We start from the raw sequence: 14279 nt of genomic DNA, 5'->3' as shown, positions 1-14279 counted from the left end.
AATGAACCTTAACAGTAGTGAGACAAACGTCCCCAAAGCATTGCCCTGTGTGGTAGCTGCATAGTTAAAAACCTGGTGTGTACTTTGAAATGTATTCCATGGTGTCTCAGGACTGTTTGCATTTTCAGGTTGAGTACAGTAGGCCCTATTCTGTGCTAATTTAAATGCTGTATGGTCTTGATGAAGTCAGTGGGATTTTAAGAGATTTGCACTGGTGTCTTATTTGGCTCAGTGTTTTGGGATACGTTTTATTTTTCGTTATTATTTATCTTGCAGTGGAGAGGAATGAGGGAGAGTAAAATCTTTGAATAAAATTGTTAGTGAGAATTGGGTAAGGGCTGAGTCCAAAATATGTCACAGAATTTTGGCTTTTCAAGTGGAATCCAGCCTTATGCAGTGCAAAGGAAGACTTCCCTCAGACTAGGATCCGCAGCGGCAGCTGCATTTAGAGCCTTGTATATTGCTTAGTTTAAAACCAAAACAGAACAAACCCCACACCCACCATGCTTCCCATTCTCTAGGGGAAAAAAAAAGTTTTGTATCATAATTGCTTCTTCATCTCTGATTGCAGCACTTAATTCTGGCTAGATGTAAAGCAGGATTGTGATTCACAATCTGAAACTAGGTTTGGATCACAGAATGGTTGAGATTGGAAAGGATCTCTTGTCCAGCTCCTCTTGGTTAGAGAAGCAGGGTTAGGCAGAAAGGGTCACTCAAGATCATGTCCAGGTTGGTGTTGGTTATCTCCGTGGGTGGAGACTTCACAACCTCTCTGGGCAACCTGTTCCAATGCTCTGTCACCCTTGCGATAAAAATATCTTTCCTGATGTTCAGATGGAATCTCCTGCGTTTCAGTCTGTCTGTCACCCATTTAAAAAAGAGCAAGGACTGCCCTTACCATAAAAACTAAAACAAACAAAAGCTAGCTGACAGGTATACTACATTAGCTTGGTGCAGTGCATGCTTGCTTAGGACCTATTTAATAACAAGGCTGTTGAAACCCACATCTTCCATTTCCCAGAAGAATGCCACAACTACTTCATAATAAAGGTTTTCTGCAGTGAGCCGTATTCTACTCCACTTGTTAAACTACTCAAGTAATGGCAATAATCAGTATTACTATTCAAGGTTCATTTGGCCAGAGAAGTGGTGGAAGAGCAAGCATAATTTTGAAGCCCTGCAATGAGGGCACTCATCTAGGAAGGTTTCTGATAGTTTTTGCAAGTACTGCTTATGCATTTTTGAATGAGTCTTTAATATAACATGCTCTCACTGTCTCCCTTTTATCCAATGAACCTGATTTATTTTACTTTTTTTTTTTTAATAGTACTGTTGTTTTAACAGAAGGAGTTAATATGTCCCTTGTGCCAGAATAGTTATTAAAGTCTGTGGGTATGTATAACTGAACCTTCTCTAGCTGAGAGGCATGGAGAAGCTAGTTCTTCTGCATCTTTGCTGAAACTGTGTAAATAAAACCAGGCTTGTTTTAGGAGTGGAAGGGTTAAAATTGGAGCATGGGTCAATGTGACAGTGCACTGAAGATTTTGAGGCTTGAATTCACTTTGCAGGAATTGCTGTGACCCAAAGTGAAGTGTGTCTGTCTCTCAGGCACAAACAACATAGAAGACACTTTCCTCTTCTGAATTTCTTTTTTCCACGTTTCCCTGCAGACAGAACTTGCGTTGCAAATCCCGTTTTAAGATATTTGGCTTTCTTTGTATGCTGTGTATGGTGCTTAGGCAGCTAACTTGAAGGCCCTGGGTGTCACAATAAATAAGTCTCTCTGTCAATGCCTTAATTGGTGAATGCAAGAATATTGCAGGATTTGGAAATGCTTGGTCCTGCCTTTATCGTGTAACTGTTTCCTCCATCCTGCATGTGGGTTCCCATTGGCTTAAAGTAGTGCTGAGGCATGCTCAGACCAGGTTTCCAATTCAAACGACTAAGGGACCAGGGCTATGAAGACATGAAATGTTGTGTGCTTGCCACTCTGTGAAGGTGCAGTCTTATTGAGGAAGGCCCTCAGTTTCCACGGTAGATACCTTCCTGTTTTCTTGTAAAGCTTGTTGCTGGATAATGATATGAAGTTGTTGGTTGTTTTGGTTTTTTTTTTCTGAAATCTCCAGTCTCAAGTTAATCCTGAAACAAATGTGATTTTAAAAAACAAGACTAGCTTAGAGCTGTATGAACATAATACTGTAAAAATAATAATGATAAACAACAATTCGGAATACTTAAAATTCACAGCCTAAAATTCCACTTTTGAAAAAATGTGTAAAATTTCTCAAATAATTTAGACATACTCTAATGAACTGCCATTATATTAAGTGGGGAAAATGTATTAAATTGTGGAAGATACAAAAGCATGTAAAATGTATTTTTATTCCAGAGAAGAGGGAGGGGGATAAAAAAGGGAAATTGGTGGGTACTGTTTTGTGTGCAATTCCCAAGTATATTTTAAAAACAACTTTGAATTTTTATAGCAAATTATATTTTCTGCTAACAAGGAGTTGGGGAGGGATGAATAACAGAATGATTGACAAATCTTTTAGGGCCTGATTTTACAAGATGCTGCGCACCTCCTGATTGCTGCCAATCACTTTCATTTCCTTTCAGTCAATCCGAGAACATATGGCATTATTCAGATGGTGCTGAGCACCTTCAATCACAGTCCTCATAATGCCACAATATCCTCATTCTGTGCAAATGTGAGAATTGCTGTTGACACTTTAAATTGGAGGGTTATTTGGTCTTTGTCTGGACAAACTCCCAGCTGATATAAATGGATGTTCTGCCTGAGGAGGGATTGCAACAGTAAACAATAAATAATCATTTTTTATAAGTACTGTTGTATATACACAAACTGTATGAAGTATTGGGTTCATAAGGTTCTTTACCTCTTCCACTTTTACTTGATGGGGAACAAATTCAATTCCATTCTTGTGGAGAACTGAAGTTTAGTTTACTCTCAGTGCAAATTTTGAAAAGTGGAAACTCTGGATGTTATGTGCACAAAGCAGTTGATTTAAAGAGATGAGGTGTTTAATTGAAAAATAAGAAATTAAATTTCAACATACTGACTTATCCTGCATTGCAGTTACCTGTAGAGAACTTCTAGTCATGTCTATCTGTTTTTGATGCCTCTACAGAATAACTGTCCAGCATCCTCTGCCCAACCAATCAGAATGTAGGAAAATCTACCGATATGACGGAATCTACTGTGAATCTACCTACCAGAAGTATGTTGAAATCTGTGTGAGTCTTGCCTCTAGCTCGTGCATTTAGTGCTCGTGCTCTCCTGCTATTCAGAAATTGCACGTGTGTTGAAAGTGTAGACTTCTACTTGTGTGCAAAACTTCTACAGCAAGGACAGAAATATGTTGTTTAATTCTTTGGGATTGTGCTCTAAAATCTAGAAAGCTAATAAAAAACTCTAAGACTTTACTAAATCTCTTAGGTATGCTGCTGTACAGTGCAATAAACAGGAATGTATACACTAGAAAATCTAGGCAAAATGTATTGCACAGGTGTGTCACATCTTAGGGATTTGAAAGGTGTGTTATGTATAAATTAGCTGTCACTTTTTTTCAGTCATGTAATGGAATGATGAGTTGTAATTTGCATAATCCTTTAAGAAGTCAAATTATACTGTCATGTAGCAGACTTAACATGCTAGCTAGGATTTCATAGCTTTGCAGCTAATTAGTATGTACCTTACAGGACAGTTAAATTGAAGTTGAGTCCTCTTGCTTTGCAGTCATTTGCCTTTGTCCGCTGCCCTAACAGAGCTCGCTTTTGTGTGTAACTCAAGATCTGCACCAGTGCTTCTGACAAAAGTGTTGTTGCTGTGGGCAGGCAAATGCAATGTGCTTGACTTCTGTTACTTTTGCAGTCAGTGAAGTTTATGTTTTACTGTACTAAGAATTTAATAATCTTTCTACTTAAAATTGAAAAGTATATATTTGACAGGCATATTGTAGATGATTTTGTATTAATACATTGTAAATGCATTATGAATTTTCTGTTACCTCGCTGGATTTTGAAACTGCTTTCTGTCACTTAGTGTTTGCTTTTCACACTCCAACTACATTCTTGTTTTGTATCACAGTGTTGTCGTTATCATCTTGTTTATAATGGATTTCATGTTCCAAAAACCCCTTAACTTCTAAAAATCAATTGTACCCTGCATTGCAACAAAATGCTTCTTTGGCAAGGCAGTCATGCTCATTATAATTTTTAGGTCAAATTTTCTCATCTCCTCTTCTTATTCCATAACCTGCTGCTTGTTGAATCTTTTAGCAGTAGGTACAACCACATTAGTAAGAGCTGTTACTTCATGTAAACAAAGAGTATCGTTTTTATGGAAGTGAAAGGAAAAGAGAAATCTAGATTTATCAGTATAATTGCAGCATCAATGTAAATTGGTGATCCAAAATGAAAATCTGACCTCTTGTTTCTGTTTTAGTGAATGGCTATTTCTGGTCTGGTATGATTTATTCGTGATTGTACATTGACTTATAAATATTTCTTGCACTCTTGGAATTTTTGATAGTTTTCCCTTCTATATTTCCAAATAGTGATAGTGTCCAGGGTAACTGCAGCAGTCTAGGTCTAGCATGGTTTTAAACGTCACCATAGAACTTCAGTGGTTTACTCCTCTTGCAACTTCAGTAAGTGTAAAAATGTATTCATTTGTTTAAATGTATGAAACAGATTTGTTGTGCACTATTTATGTCAGTTTTTAGAACAACTTCAAGATTTTGAAACTTAGTGGAAATATGAAAGCTTGGCATAGTTTGTCATGAGCTGAATACAGTATGGCTTCACTCTGAATTCTGAAACATAGTTAACTATCTTTTCTAAAATAGGTGGCACTTATACCCAGGGTAGTTAAACACAGCTAGTTGTGGTGACCACAGAATGGAATAGTTAATGTTCACTTACAAGTAGGCAAAAAATTGCAAAGAAGCATTGGCTAAATAGCTTTTCAAGTAAAAGCAAAACCCGTAAATCAGACTGGAAGTGAAACAGTGCTGGTTTTGACATCTGTTTTTTCATCCCTGACATGTGAATTTTGAAGTGTTGTAGCCCACATCAGCTCACCTGTAAAAGTACAGATTATTTTGGAAAACTAATGGCTAGGTCTTTCTACAGAAAAGATTTTTTTTGATTAGTGATATTTTCTCTTGGTTACTTCTTCCATGCTATTTAAGTTCTCTGAGGCACTCTTTCTGTTGCCTTCCTAATGCATCTTTTTTGGTACTTTTTCTCATAGTAATTTATTTCCAATGATACAACAAGTTGCTGACAAAAAAAAAGGAGGAAAAAGTCAAAATATTTTCATGACACTTTTAAAGCTTATACTTTAGTGCTACAAGACATATGAATGTGTGGTGCTAGATGCTGATCTGCATGATCAATCTCCCCCCGATTGGAATGGGGAAGCAAGGATGGGTGTGAAAAGGCCACTGGTGGTCAACAGAAACAGCTGCGTGACCCTCTTGTTTCCTATAGGATAATTTCTGGGCTGGGTGAAAACTGGCAAACTGCATATTCTGAGAAGTAAAGGAACTTTAAGGACTGGCCATACAGAGCAGGGCAGGACACAGTCATGGATTTGGGAGCTTGACTATTTTATCCACCCCCAACTCATTTTCAAATTAAAAGAAGTATTATGCAAGAAACTACTCTGGATTTATGCTTAACCATGTACCTACTGAAGATACTCTGTGTAAAGCTACTTAGCAGCTAAAATTGAAATGTTCTGATCCTTTCTGTACAAATTTAAAAGGATCATACCATGACCACCTACTCCAAAAATATTTTTCAGAAAACATTTTGGAAAGTAATCTTTTTAGCCAAATCTTAGTGCTAGTGTATATTAGAAATAACAGGTTTTGAGAGTTCTAAAAAAAAGTACAATACATAAAAAATGTAATAAATAAATTATAATACTATTAAAAAAGGAAAACCTGCAAAAAGCTTCTTGCAGCACAAGTTCTTGAGGAGATGGACTAAAGATTATGTTAGTTAATATAGAGAAATAAGCAAAATAGTAAATATTGCAATACAGATCTCTCTAGGCTATTTATGATTCTCTTTCAATTGATTCTCCAATTTAGACATCCCATTTAGGATGGAGTGGAACACAGTTTCAAAAGCTCTTGGTGAAAGAATATATTTCTTTATATATATAGATTGCCCCCCAGTTGTCTACCACTATTGTTGCCATGGATCTGTGTTGTTTTAGGTGGCTAAGCATGTAAATATGCTTTTTTTAAAAAAAGCACTAAAGCTTGAAATTATTACAAATTGTTTCTGTGTTCACTAGTGATAGAGACTAACACACCAAGCATTCCTAGAAGATTGTACTGTTGTGTTTTCTGAAGTAGATGAAATGGCTCATTCTATGGTTTAGTGTGAGGTGTCCCTGCCCGTGGCAGGGGGGTTGCAACTAGATGATCTTAAGGTCCTTTCCAACCCTAACTATTCTATGATTCTATGGCTGTCAATCCAGAAACTTGTCTGTTACTTGCCTGGAGTATGGCTGTCCATCAGCTCCTCAATATTTCCTCTTTTCCAGTCCCCACATCTGTAGCCAGGAATGTCCAGGCTCTTCTTTTATGATGTCAAACAAAAATGACAAAAGAAATAATTTTTGTTCAGTTCTAGCTACTTCTCTGTAACCAAACTGCCAAGGTTTTTTCCTCTTGCCTAGGTTGAAAATCCTTTCTTCTGCTTACTCAGACATCTATGGTTTGCACTTCTGTTCACCTTTGTAAAGTGTCAAATGGTGAACAAAGCCCAGGTTAGATGATCTCCAGAGATAGCTGAAGAGGAGCACAGCTCCTTACCTATGCCTTATCTTGCTAAATTACAAGGAGTAATGGCATGTCAAGGGTAAGGGTTTTTTGCCTGTCTGCAGGGAGTCTCTGCAATGTACAAGCAGAGGATACCTATGGGGCTTTTTTGTTTTGTTTGTTTTCTTTAGTTTTCCCTCTCAGCCTGGACGTTATTCCATTCATAAAGTGGACCTCCAGAGTATCACCTGCACTGGGAGCTGAAAGTTTCAGTTTGGTGACTGTTCTGTGTTATCTCCAAAGCAGGGGTGGAAGAATCATCTCTTCCTCATTTTTTCCTGTCCGTATTAAAGCAGACTTATGAGTCATGTCTGTCCTCAGGAATATGGAGAATAGGGAAGAGTTCTACAGTAAGGTATTTCTTCTGAAATCAATAGCATGGAGTAAGTATGCAAGAAGAACACCTTGCTCATTTAACTCCCAGAAATACAGTTGTGGTCTTACTAGCTCTCTTTCTTTCTTTTCTCAGCAAGGTAGTGAAGTGAGCACAGAACAGAAGGCTCATTGATTTCAGTCTAAAGTGGAGCAATTTGTCCAAGGTGTAGCTTGGCCATATACACATTGTCATCCTAAGCCTGTAAATGCACAAAACATCCAAACTTGATGGACCAAAATAAGCTCCCCTTAGGCTATATGTTGATGCAAGCCCAGAAATATTTGTACAGCTGAGGAAAGGAGGCACAAGGCTAAACCATTCCTGTCAAACTCTGAGGTTTAAATTAAGATTTGTTTATGTATCAAATGGATAAACCAAGAACAGAATGGCTTTGTATGCCCAAGAAATCTCATGGCCCTGGTAGGCAACACAAAAGAGAATGTAAACCTTTTAATGGGCCAAATAGTTCTCCCAGGGTTTCTAGTGAGGGAATTCAACAAGATATAAAACATGGGAAGATGAAAGATTTCTCAGGGCTGTTGAAGCAGTCTGCAGTGCTCATCACCACCTTACTGTGGATAAACCAGTAAAAGACCTGCAGAGGAGAAGCTAACTGTTACAACTGAAGATTTACCACTTTGTGAAAGTGAGTTAAAACCCCTGCTGGCTCCTCTGCAGCTGGGTGTCCTGATTCTGGTCAGTGTATTTAAGAGGCAGTTGATAATGGCTGAGAGGTCATAATCTTTTTCAATTTTTATTTTTATTTTTATTTTTTCTGTTTGTTAGTTGTGGTGTTGCATATAAGTCGACTTACAAAGATGAAAGACTTTTCAGGCTTTTTGGTTGTATATTCTCACTCACCTGATACCATATAGCTGAAGAAAAGAGACAGTAGTTTGAAAGAGTTATTTTAGGTGCAGGAAAAACATGTAACATAGAGCAACGAGACTGCCATTCAGGCTAATGCTGTCAGGTACACAAGGTTGGTTTTGTTTTTGTTTTTTTTTCTTCCAACAATGACTTCAATATCCCATGTTTAGGGTTAACCTTAGGGAGAATATACTGAAGGAGCTCCTATTTAATTTTATCTACTCTCCCATCTTGTTGCATTGTGGCTCTTTCTTTGTGGTGGTGTCCCTTCTCAGTGTGAATTTAAATGTATTTGAAGATGATTCTGTGCATCTCCTCTTCATAAAGCTGACCTCTTAGAAAATACTCGTAGAATAGTTAGGGTTGGAAATGACCTTAAGGTCATGTAGTTCCAACCCCCGAAATATTGAAAGCTAATAACCTAATTCATTCTCTACCTGCAAATGGCAGACAAGTCACTTGCTAACTCCCTTTTTAATATGTCACCTGATATTTACATGCTCAGTGTGAGGCTGCCTGGTGAAAGCTTATCACTATTACAGCTGCTTACGTCTGCTCTCACCTTGGTGTACCTTTGAGCATACAGTGGGTTCTCTGTGCTGAGCTGTTCTGGGTGTCTTTTCCAGGGAAAAAAAAGTCATTAACCAAGTTCAAAACACATCCAAAAGTGAAGCAATGTCTCCTTATGTGTAAGATATAAGTGGGTTTTCTCTGGGTAAGAAATGAGATTAGCTGTGCCACTTTAAAATGATTAATGATCACAGGGTAGCATTAAGTTGACTATCTAATCCTTAGCTGATTGGAACATTTGAGAGAACAGCACTCAAACATAATTTTTCAATAACAGAAATTTTGTCATGCTTACGTTTCTATTATGACACATGTTGCACTGGCTTTAAAATTTTACTTTGAGATTAATGGAATGTAGCCTGAATAGGGAATAAGTAAGATGCATGCATGTTACCTGAAAATTTTTTTCCACTGAATAAGGGCCATATTTATATTTACAGTTCAATACAAATGTTAAAGAGTCACTTAAGACTGCAGTATCTAATTGTAATACCTATTCTGAGTTAAATCCTGAAATGAATTAGGTATTGTTCAATTGACCAATTAGGCAATTACCTTTTGCTGTCTTGCATGCAGTCCCTTAACCACACCCTTTCAGTAGGGTACTAGTCACAGTCTGACAATTCCCTGTTTAAGACAGCTTTTTTTTGATATCCTACAGAAATTGGTTTTGCATTTAATTTTCATTTGAACTCTGAGGGCTTCCTTTTGTGGTGTTTGTTTTGTGTATGTGTGTGGGTTTTTTTTTTGTTTTTTCTTTTGTAGTGTTTCCTCCCGCCCCAGTCACGTTGTTGGTTTCAGAAATTGAGATCAATTCAAATTATGTGTGACAGAGTTACTTTGTGTATTCAGCAAGGTTTTGCTTTTCCCCTGCTCTTTCAGTAGCTTGCTGCTTTGCACAAATGTAGAAGCATTAATACTAAGTATATCCAAAATATTACTTGGGGAAGCAGGGAGCAAGATAAGTTCATTTGGCTTACTAACAGTTCATACGAGCATTCAGCTTGGGGGAAAGGGAGGAGGGGGAAAGAGAAATTCTAATTATGCCCCAGATATAAGGATCTAGCTAAATATCTGCCCTAAAGCTCATGGAAGTAACAGGAGTTGCAGTAACAAAGCTATCCTGGAGCATTTAAGGTATGCTTTTGAAAGGTAGAGTTCCAACTCTGTCATCTTTTGATTTAAAAGAGCAATATAACATAGTAACAGTGTCTTGCAACTTCTAGTTCTTTTATAATCACCATATTCCATCTAAAGAACTTCAGATGAAAGAAAATCCTGCCTTTCTTTAGATGAACTGTAGTTAAAGTATTATTACCTTATTCTCAACCTGAAGTTTTCTAACTTTTATATGGCAGAAACATAACAACTCCAGCATTAAGAAGCTGAAAAGTCCCCCTTTAATATTCATGGTGCTTCTCAGTTCTTCCCCACATTTGGATATTTGTAGAGAGTAGATCATTTATCCTTTTCTTTGACACAGGTTTCTCATTTTTAGCAAGGAATTCTTCCAGAATTTAGATGTTTCTTGTGGCTGTTTGATGAAGTCTTTCTAGTTTGAATACCAATGTAGTCCATTAGTTGTTCCTCTGGTAATGCTCAAGGATCATAGATACAACAACAACAACGTGGTTCTAGGTTATGTTCTGTTTGAAATGGAAAGATTCTCTGTCTCAACATCTGTAGTGATTTATATAATCCTTTTCTATTGCTACTCTGTGTTTACTTGCTTGTGCATCAAAGGATCTTTTCCCCTGGTCTAGCCAGGGTTTTGCACTGTAGGCTAATATTAATTTGGTTACCCACCATCATCCATATGCCTCTTCCTAGGTTATTTTATTGTCTTTGTTTGGAATCTCTGCTCTTAGTTATGAGATAGACAGTTTTGTGCTCAGCTGTGTTAAAACACATCTTATTCAGGTAAGCCCAGACTGCCATGCAATCTGTGAAACTGACAACTCTCTGGTATTTACCATTTTATTATCTTTTGTGTCATCTGCAAATTTTACTGGGATGGATTTTATGTTTTCTTTCATATCACTGATTTATTCTCCTGCACAGGTACTCTGTAGGGAATAAAGGGCTTAAGGAGTTCTTTCCCTGCACAGAGTACTTGTGGTAGATCTAATCCATATTTCAGAGCTGCTGGTCATAATGGCTGGGAGCAGGTTCGGACTACCGGCACTGATGAGTTGCAACCAAACAGGGGCAGTGAGTCATGAGCACACTCTATTTACTTGCAGTAGTACGAGAAGGCTGCAGACTTTCTTTAAAGAAATGTGACACTTGTTTTGCATAGTGATGCTGTTGAAAAGACAATTCTCCCTTGAAAATTTGTGTGTCTGTAGTGATGGCTACTAGTGGATTTTTTTTTTTTTTTTAATTAAGAAAAAGGCTGTTTCTGGACAGAAAGCTGGATGATTATTGAAACAAAGCTAGATTATTTACAAATGAATGTGTTTATTCAGAAAAGAGCAAAGAGGTTGGTTTTGGAAACCCTAAAATCTTTTGTATCAGTTTTCTTCCTAAAGGAACTATTTTTAAGTTCTTTTCCAAATGATGCTTTTATTTAGAACTAAATCAGCCTTTCAAATGACTAGAAGGATTTAATAATGAATTCATCAAGCATAATATTTTATTAAAAATCAAGTTCAGAGTTTACCAGAAATGAAGCTTTCAGATAACATTTTTTTCATTCCTCACTTTTCTTCCACCCTCCCCAAAATGTTTTTTGTTTTGAGCAAACCACAAAATTATACTCTAAATATTTTATTTTCTTTCCCTTAAGTTGGCTACTCCAGCAGACCTCTGCAGCTCTGTACATTGCTTAAACTTAAGGTTAAAGCTAAATTGTTTAGTGATCTATTTATTCTTCACCTAACCATCGGGTTTCATTATAGAAGTGTGACAGAACTCATGTTTCACATCCAGATGTAGCATTTTCTCTGGAATTCTGACTTGCCTGTGACAAAACTATTGACTTTCTGCTAAAATTCCTTTAGGACAGTAGTATCTGTAGTCAATTTAAAGTATTTATAGTGATTTGCTTTCCCTTGAAGACCAATACTGCTCCAGTTAAAACATGCAGAGTTTTAGCACAGTCTGTATCACCTCAAACTGGTAATGCAAGCATTTTTTTCTGTATACATCTTGTAATTTTTTTTTTACAATATTTTTGTCAGGTGTTTATGGTTTTGTATGTGTATATGGACATAGAACTTCATATGTATATGCACATACATACACAGGCAGTTTTGAAAAGAAAGAAAATACAGTAACTTTAGGGAAAAAGACAATGGAAACATAAAACATACTTCTACCTGAGTGCAATAGGAAGGTGACAACTTTTAATTTATGTAACTTCCAATTATAAAGCAATGCTGTATTGTTATTTAAAACAACAAAACCACAATGTCATATGAACTAAAAATATATATAATTAAGATTTGCCTTTGATTTCTGCTAATATAGTGTAAATGTCTCATAAATACCAAACAAAAAAATCTGGTCAACAAGAAGGGGAGACACAGGCTGTCACACTTTAAAGTTTTCTGCTTGTTGAGCAAGAGGAGACACATTAAAGGAAGTCTGTTTGCCTGTCAGAGTTGCACTGAACTTTGTCTTACGATTTCATAAGTGACGTTGGGTCTGTGCCATCTTTGATGTTGCAGACTGCAATACAGAGTAGTTTAAGATGCTTTATCATGTATGATTTAATCAGGCTGCACTATTTAGACTATGTGTTGTGTACTGGGAATAATTTCTGTGTAAAGTCTTTCCAGCTGCATCCGTATAAAAGGTGAAATTCCCTTACCTCCACATGAAAGTCAGCTAAATGGACTGTGGGGAGCGAAGCAGCAGTTGAACGAATTAATTTTGTGTAGCTGTCCGTAGCTGGCTGTGACACTGCAGTGTGCTTCTTCCACAGCTGACTTGCAGCCAGGGCGTGTAGACATCTTTGTGGAGTTCTCGGACTGCTGAGTTTCTATGTATTGATCAATTGTCCCCTTGCCTAGAAGTGTCCTGTAGAGTTTTCCACCCTCTTGCTAAATTCCAGTGGTTCATTTACATGCCTAAGGCAATGGCTTCTTAAGCCTCATGGTTGCAGGGGACTTTGCTACTTACTGTTAGTACCTTTGCTAACTCTAAGATTGGAGGTCATCACAGTGTTAGGAGAGGGAACAGTAACACTGTCTCCTTTTGCATATCCTTTCATGTAAGCTACTCGATGTTCAGTTTCAGGTGGCTGGGGCAAGGCGAATGCACAACAGCCCCCTTGCCCCAATAGAAAGTGCCATTTTTGGCAGTTCTCAGTGATGCACATACAGACGGTCCAGGCAGTGCAGAAAATTTTCAAGCTGTGGAACAGCTTGTGTAACTGCACTGCAAGGTGCAATTAGTTTGGCAACCTGTTAGTCCTGGGGCTGTCTGGAAGCACCCTGAGGTTGTATATGTATTCCCTGTGCTAGGCTGTACACTAGGCAGTCAATTGCCTGTATAATCAGTGACTGATACTGATCAGTGTGTTTGTCATAACTGTGCTTTGGTATAGAGTGTTATGTTGCTTTGTCTAGCGGTATTTACTTAGCCTCAGGAATGCTGCCATGCTCTTCATTTTGAGCTGGATGTTATATGGAAAAGGACATTCATATTTTGCTAACTTGGCAAGTTGAATTCAGCTGATTTTGTTACTCAGTAGAGATGGAAAAAGATTGAAAAAATTGAGTGATATAGCTAAGCTAAGATTAAGAACAGGCTATAAGCCAAGTCTATAGTATATTTTGGTATAGCTTGATCTGTTGGAGGCATTTAAGAGGTATAGTATCCCACTTGGACAAAGATGCATCAGCAGAAACCTCTGTAGCAGATGCTGTTTTACCTGCAAAACCTTTTTACTGATATTGCTTGTTTTGCTAGTAAGTGATGATTCTCCTGTATGAGTCAAAGCAGACCATTTCTGATATTGCTGATTACATCCTTAATGCTTTGCCACAGTGGTGTACCAAGATTGCTCTATTGACAAAATGCTCCTAATGCAGACCTCATGTGATTTTAGTAATTCACTTTTTTTAATTTCAAAGCTCAACAAAATAGGACTCCTATTGTAGAATTTGAAGGGATGTTAGTTGTTTCATGACTCTGTAATGAATAATCATTGGGATAAAGAGGCTGAAGAGCTGTACTGCATTTAAAAATCAATCCTGTTTTTCATAATATAATTAAGATGGGTGGGTTTTTGGGGGAGATTTTTTTTCTTTTTGTCATTTGAGACTTTCTTGTTGTAGCTTGAATTAAGGGTGAGAAACCTAATCTTCCGAGTTGCTTCACATATTTCACTTTTGGTCTTCACAGAATCCTGCTGATAGTGTGGCTTGCCTGATTAATTGTGGCAATGCTAAAGTCCACATGCTTGAGCTCCTTTGCCTTGAAATCAAATGGTGTAAATGAAAACTTCCCAAAGTATCCTGAGCTTTTTCACCTCACCAAAAATCTTTCAGCCAAAATTGATGTGAAAGGTCTGGTGATCATAAACTAGTCAAGCAAAGTGTTTTGCTGCGTGCTTTGAGCATCACCTAGATCTTATGCCTAAGAGAGCATTTTAT

At 37.4% G+C, this 14279-nt stretch overlaps 1 protein-coding gene across 5 annotated transcripts in view; it reads left to right on the top strand.

Moving 5' to 3' along the window:
- Positions 1-14279, top strand: part of NPAS3 (neuronal PAS domain protein 3) — a 613669-nt gene that overhangs the window by 81432 nt on the left and 517958 nt on the right. Inside the window, exon 2 of one of the 5 annotated variants that reach the window (XM_061367583.1) lies at positions 3150-3239. The exons of the other annotated variants lie outside the window; for them this stretch is intronic. Coding sequence (XP_061223567.1) covers positions 3150-3239 — 90 coding nt within the window. The remainder of the gene's footprint in view (positions 1-3149; positions 3240-14279) is intronic. 5 annotated transcript variants of the gene reach the window in all.

The sequence above is a fragment of the Neopsephotus bourkii genome, unplaced genomic scaffold, assembly GCF_033783945.1.
Source record: "Neopsephotus bourkii isolate Nb327-2 ecotype Australia unplaced genomic scaffold, CSIRO-AGI_Nbou_v1 NB_1388, whole genome shotgun sequence".
Taxonomy (NCBI): Eukaryota; Metazoa; Chordata; class Aves; order Psittaciformes; family Psittacidae; genus Neopsephotus; species Neopsephotus bourkii.
Note: the sequence above shows the minus strand (reverse complement) of the source record. Positions and strands in the feature narration are given on the sequence as shown.